Below are 6625 nucleotides of genomic sequence, written 5' to 3' on the forward strand. Positions count from 1 at the left end.
TATGCGACAGCTTGGGATGTTGTTCAGTAATTGACTTTGGGAGAATTGTGAAAAATCCGTAAGGCTCTTTGATTGTACAGGAGTTACCCATCAAGCGTGTGATTTCAATAAATTCTTAACAAATTTTAAAGAAATTAAATAAAAAAAATCACTAAAAAACTTAAAAAAAAAATCTAACTAAGAACAAAAAAAACCACACATTAAACCATTAAAAAAAACCTATTTCCGTCGGTTAGTTGACCAAAAACATCAACATCACACTCAATTAATTTATTATAGTTAAATTATAGTTGATGCCGTACGTGGTGCTTCGTTTTGTCCACATTATTAGAAACATCCCTCGACAGGTTAGGGAGAAAATAGCTTTGAGTGCACGAGATGTCACTGTTTTATTATTATTATTCTGTTGTTAGACTCTATTATTATTATGGTGCACAATACCTACTGGTATTGCTTAATGTATGTCCAAAGCTGCTATTACGAGGTCTTTGTCTGATATCGTTAATGCTCCTCACTTTTTATATATATAAACACTTCGTGGGTATATAAATAATTTCAGAGTGGCCACTATCCCAAATCTGAGGATTTGGAGAATCCTTCTCAGATTTTGTTTTTGGCATTTTATGGACAGTTAAAAGCTCAGTTTTAGGGTTGGAGAATTGGGGGATATTGCTGTCTGGATCGTGAAGATGGAAGATATTAAAAGTTTGGAAGAATTAAAGGCTGTGAAAGTCTTAGGAGGGGGAGCCATGGGCACTGTCTTTCTGGTTATTGATGAGAAGCATGACAAAAGATCCTTGGCACTCAAAGTGATAAGCAAATCTGTGATGATGAAAAAGGAGGAGGGGTTAAGGAGGACAGAGGTGGAGTTCGACATTTTGTCTTCATCTGCATTGCAGCATCCATTTCTGTCGCCATTTCTGGGTCGTCTGGAGACAGAAAAAGTTATTGCATTCTTAGGCGAGTACTGCCCTGGAGGTGATCTCAATAATTTGAGGCACGAACAGGCTGAAAAAACATTTTCAGAATCTGTCATCAGGTAATTAGAAGTTTGCATTGTATTTTTGGATGAGTGATTTTTAATGTAAATATTGATAATCTCCTTTGAGTGATTTTTAATGTAAATATTGGTATTCTCCTCTGCCTGTATATGTATATGATCAGAAGGAACATTGCTGATCCTTGCATGAGAAATATTGCATTCTTTTGAAGTTTAGAAAGTCTATTTCTCAGTTTTACCTGTGTGTAACACCATAGATCATATGCAGTGGTGCAACAAATTAAACTCTGTGATGAATAACTATTATGCTTTCTTGCAAAAATGGCTACATCCCGGTCCATCTCTTGTTTGTATGATGGAAGTAATGGCTAACTCTAAGTAGATTACAGATTTTTCGAATATTTGAAAATCCAACGGACATGGAGCGGTCAAAAAAATTGACCGCGTCCATATCCTTCAGATTCTTAATCCTTCAGATTCTTAAATATTCGGGGAATCTGCAATCGACTTAAATTGACCATCCATTGGGAGGTCAATTATTTATTTATTGCCCTGCTTGTTGGGTAGATCACTTCCTTTTCCATTAAACCATATTTCTAGATGTACAATTTGGGCTGTTTACATCTGGACTCAATGTCGAATCCAACTTTTTTTCAGAGGGAAAAAAATGTTTCTGATTTATATTAATAAAAACATATAGTACACTTTTCATAGTTTTTCAATCTATCTGAAAAAAAAACCCTTTTATCAACCTTACAGTACTATTGTTACTACTTTTTCTCCTATAAATTTTACCAGCATTATAATCCATAACCTCCATTCTTTCATCTACAGTCCAAACAAAACTTTCTTTCTATTAACAATATGACAGGAGTGATCTCCTCAGTCAAATTTTCCTGATGTTCTTTACATTATCCAAAAAAAACTACATACCATCATACTTCTAATCTCTAAGAGAAGTTTATGCTGCCAGCATTTTTCATGGCTCTTTGTTCATTAGCAGAAAATAAAAACTTACCAGATATTTTATCAATTCCTCTTTTTGCTAGTAAGTCTGCTATCCTGCTCTCTGTAAATGTAATTCAAATTGATATGATATACCTATATCCTGATGCGTTTCATCTAATTAATTAATATGAGAGGATTGAAACTGTTATATCTTTAACCCAATCTACTATTCCCTTTGCATCACCATAAATCTGGTTTTATAACTATGGTTCTGTCTGTACCATTTATTATGACTGTGTTCGGAGTTTCCTTGGGGTTGGTCAATCTTTGGGCCACTCGATCTCCACCTGGGGCCTTATTCTTAAGATGCCATGCTTAATGAGATTTCGCAGAAAACCAGCCGTAGAGGAGCGCGGGGCTGTATATGCTTACTCATAGATTTTGGCTAGTCAGTTATTTAAGGGTGTACATATATAATCCCAGGCATCTATTGCCAATTGGCTTTGCTCTAAAACGAATTTTTGATGTGTGTATTTTTTTAATCTGATTTTCAAAAGTGCATTAAGATATTGATTCCATAAGTTACATGATGAGGTATTTTTAAGTTTTGTTTATTAGTATTTTTAAGTATTCATTTCTAAGATTTTGTTTACTGATTTTAGGATTATTATTTATAAATAATTGTTACTTAAATAATTATTTAAAAAAAATTATATTAATTTTTTATTTTATATTAAATTTATTTGTAAAAATACATTATTTATAAATAATTTATTTAATGAAAATTTTAAAATTTATTAGTATGGGTGGAAAGTGAATTTTCTCATATTAATAATAATAAAATATTATATAAATTTATACTCTAATTTTTTTTATTTTTATTTTTAACTTTTCCTTCAAACTATCTACTTATTAATAATTATTGATTAATATCAATTTCTTCATTTATATATTACATAATCGAAAACAATGATATTTCATAAAATTTCAATTATAATTTTAATTAGATATAAAAAATCTCTAATTCAATAGATAAAACCAATTGATATTAGTAAATACCAATTTTGAATATTACTAAATTAAAATATAAATATTTTTATTCAATTATTATACTTGCTCTATTTTATTATATTTATTTAGAATATTATTATAAAATTAAAATTAAAATATATTTAAATTTTACTCTAAAATTTATTTAAAAACTTAATAATATTTATATTATAATTTTAAATATGAATAATTTTTAAAGCATTTATGTTTTTCTTGATATAAATTTAATAAATTAATGTTTTAACAACTATATTATTGATTTTTGTTAGATTTTCATATTATTAGAGTAAGATTTCTTAATTATTTTTCTAATTTAAATAAGGAAAAGAATTATATATATATATATATATAAATTTTCATATGATAAATTTTCAAGAAATCTCATTATAAAATTGTTTGAACTATTTTTTTATGGTGTAAATGGATTGATCATCAATAAACCATGGTGCATCCAAAATTTTGAGGCTCACAACTATAACCTTGATTTCCAAATTTTTTTTCAAAATCATGCCAGATTTACCTTCTTTTTAGAAGCAAAAACCTGGTCTCCTTAGACTAAACCAAAACGAATATACCATAACATAAATATTGTATAACAATTTCACCATATAAATTGAATTTAAATTTATTTAAAATAATATTTAAAATGTATAATTATTAAAATACATTTTAATCTATAATTATTTTTATAAATATAATTTTTTGATATTTTTTTCCTTTTTCTAATTTAAACAAACTTCCAACCATTCAAACACCATACCCATATTACCAACATTTCCAAAACTCATATATATATATATATATATATCCCCAACATTTGGTTAATTCAAAAACTCACAGGTATATATATAAAGGGAAATACAACCTAAAATCAAGGGAAATATTCCTTATGTTATCCTCTTGATAGACGTTGGACATGTCTCCCATTGAAAGTATGGCTATATTTAGATATTTGATGTATAAGAAGAAGCTTTACAACATGGAATCCAAGAGGCTCCCAAAAATTGCTTCTAACTATAGTCAAAACTCCCACTTTCGCCTCAAGTGCCAGTGGCATAAAGATGCCCAATCTCTGGGCTCAACCATTGGGGGATTAAGGAGGAGATCATCATGGGAAGCAAATATAGTGTAAAAGATACTATTACCTCCAATTTTAACGACAAGTTGTGGGATGATAAGGAGTTGGAGGGTAAAAGGAAGCTAAGATATTATAGGCAAGTGATCAACCCCACCCTTAATAACTAGAATTATCTCTCTGTGTTGACCACCATTAAGAAAACATTGAACATCGCTAAAATAAGACTAATTCTCATGAATCGCGTGGTGTTTCCAATCTGACTTACGATATTAAAATGGTAGAAGATGAAAAACACTTCCTTTTAAACTTCCAAACTCTTACTTACATCTACTCTCATACAAATTTAACATTATAATTGTTATATTTTATAATCCCAAATCATATAACAAGTTTTCTATCTTCAACTTTAATTTTCTTATCCAATTATATCCTGATATCAATAAGCAAAAACATCACAGATCTTTTACTACATCATCATTATAACTTAAACCCATAATATATCATATGATTTTATTCCCCTCAGATTTCCTGAGTTCAACAGCTACCGCTCTAATTCCATTTATGCGGACTATACAGCCAAATTGATGAAAGTTTCATAATTTTGCATTTCAATTCACATAAATTGCACGTTATTGGGCTCTAAGTGACTAACCGTTATCAATGAATTCTCTGTTACAGATATGTAATGTAAAGTGTCAATGTGGCCTCACATGTCACTTTTTTATCCCATGCTGGTTTTTATATTGCGTCAATATAATACATGATGTTTTTTTTGTCTGAAAAAAAAAGGTAAAGTGTCAAATTGTACATAAGTTTTCAATCATCTAAGGCTTGATCTGCGGTGGTTTCCCAGGTTTTATTCAGCAGAGATCGTGATAGCATTGGAGCACCTACACAGCCAAGGCATAGCTTACAGAGACCTCAAACCTGAGAACATTCTCGTGCAAGCCAGTGGTCACATAATGCTTACAGACTTTGATCTCTCTACCAGGCTTTCGCTCAAGCATTTCACAACCCTTTTAGAAACTCCAAATGTACGTCAGCACAGACAGTCCAAGGGCGTGCACATTCCACACCTTAGACGTTCAATAAGTTCCTGCCTAAACCCATTACGTAGCCAGCCTGATAAACCCCAAAATTCTCCCATGCCTATCCCCAACAATCTCAATTCTGCCCAAGTTTCTCCAGTTAACAAAACCAGAAACTCACCGTCCAGTCCTCCAACAAGGTCCAATTCCTTGGTGGGCACAGAAGAATATGTGGCCCCAGAGATGCTCAAGGGCATTGGTCATGATTTTGCAGTGGACTGGTGGGCTTTGGGGGTTCTACTCTATGAAATGCTGTATGGTAAAACACCCTTCAAGGGTGCAACAAGGAAAGAAACATTCTACAATATACTAATAAAACAACCCCAATTCTCAGGCCCATGGACTCCTCTAAGAGATCTCATAATCAGATTGCTCCAGAAGGATCCCTCTAAAAGACCCAGTGTTGATGACATAAAAGACCATTTGTTTTTCAAGGGGCTCAATTGGGACACCATTCAATATATATCCAGACCTCCATTTGTTCCATCAATTCATATTCCTGTGGAGGAAATGATGAGCAGTACTATTGACATGGAAGAGTACGTAGAGGTTAACTCCACAATATCCAGTAAACACAAGAAAAACAACAGTGATTTCTGGCATTGTAAGGAAGAAAGTAAACTGACTTGGGTTAAGAGGATATCCAGCGGAGAAGAAAACAACGATGATTTTGGAGTGTTTTGAGAAACCGGCCATTGCATTTGAAAATGCTGTTTTTTCTAGTTCGTTGTGTATTCATATTTTGTAGATGTGAACGCTACAAGTTATGTAAATTTCTCGGCTAAAAGAAAATCTAACATGGGAGACCAATGGAGTTCACACCCATCATGGTTGCTCAACGGAGTACAGGCCAATCATGGTTTATCAGGCATCCTAAATTCATATAAATTTAATAGAGATTTTGATCTTATAATCGTCGCTCTATATGTGCAAAACATAGTAAATATGGCCCTATATTGAGAAAACATGGTAAGTTTCGCCCTATATTGAGAAAGTAGAGCATCACACTCACAAGTGGCAGTGAGAAGTAGAGTCAGAAAACACGGCTTTAGTGTAAAACATAATTCACAAGTGGCAGTGAGAAGTAGAGTCAGAAAACACGGCTTTAGTGTAAAAAATAATTATGTTGGAAAATATACATCAGTTATTAAAAAAGATTGAATGGTTAGAACAGGGTGGTATTTTGAAACTATTTATGAGAAAATGGAGTAGTTTAGTTTGGTATATTTATAAGGAGGTTATTTTTAATTTGATTGTATGTAATTTGCATTATCAGGTAAGGAATAAAGAGATGCAGAGATGCAAATAGGTAAGCAATAAAGTAGGTAGTTAACGGTTAACCATTGTTTTTTATACTTATTTTTAATTAATTATCAATAAATATATGATGGATTATAAATTTTCCATTCAAGAGATTTATAATATGATTATGAATACCGAATTAAGGATCTCTTTATTTCA

At 31.6% G+C, this 6625-nt stretch overlaps 1 protein-coding gene across 1 annotated transcript; it reads left to right on the plus strand.

Moving 5' to 3' along the window:
• Positions 1-638: 638 nt before the first annotated feature.
• Positions 639-6110, plus strand: LOC149252464 (serine/threonine-protein kinase OXI1-like). Its single transcript, XM_089456669.1, has 2 exons — positions 639-1039; positions 4930-6110. The coding sequence occupies exons 1-2, from the start codon at positions 690-692 to the stop codon at positions 5846-5848; spliced, it is 1269 nt and encodes a 422-aa protein (XP_089312795.1). The 5' UTR covers positions 639-689; the 3' UTR covers positions 5849-6110.
• Positions 6111-6625: the final 515 nt, after the last annotated feature.

Source organism: Pinus tabuliformis, chromosome 7 (assembly GCF_031772625.1).
Source record: "Pinus tabuliformis cultivar Carrire ecotype Pingquan chromosome 7, CPIR1, whole genome shotgun sequence".
In the NCBI taxonomy this organism is placed as follows: Eukaryota; Viridiplantae; Streptophyta; class Pinopsida; order Pinales; family Pinaceae; genus Pinus; species Pinus tabuliformis.

Excerpts from the sequence above, each read along its gene's own strand:
- LOC149252464 (XM_089456669.1), top strand. The coding sequence starts at position 690 with ATGGAAGATATTAAAAGTTTGGAAGAATTAAAGGCTGTGAAAGTCTTA. Across the intron at positions 1,040-4,929 it reads TTTTCAGAATCTGTCATCAG|GTTTTATTCAGCAGAGATCG; the intron begins GTAATTAGAAGT and ends GTGGTTTCCCAG.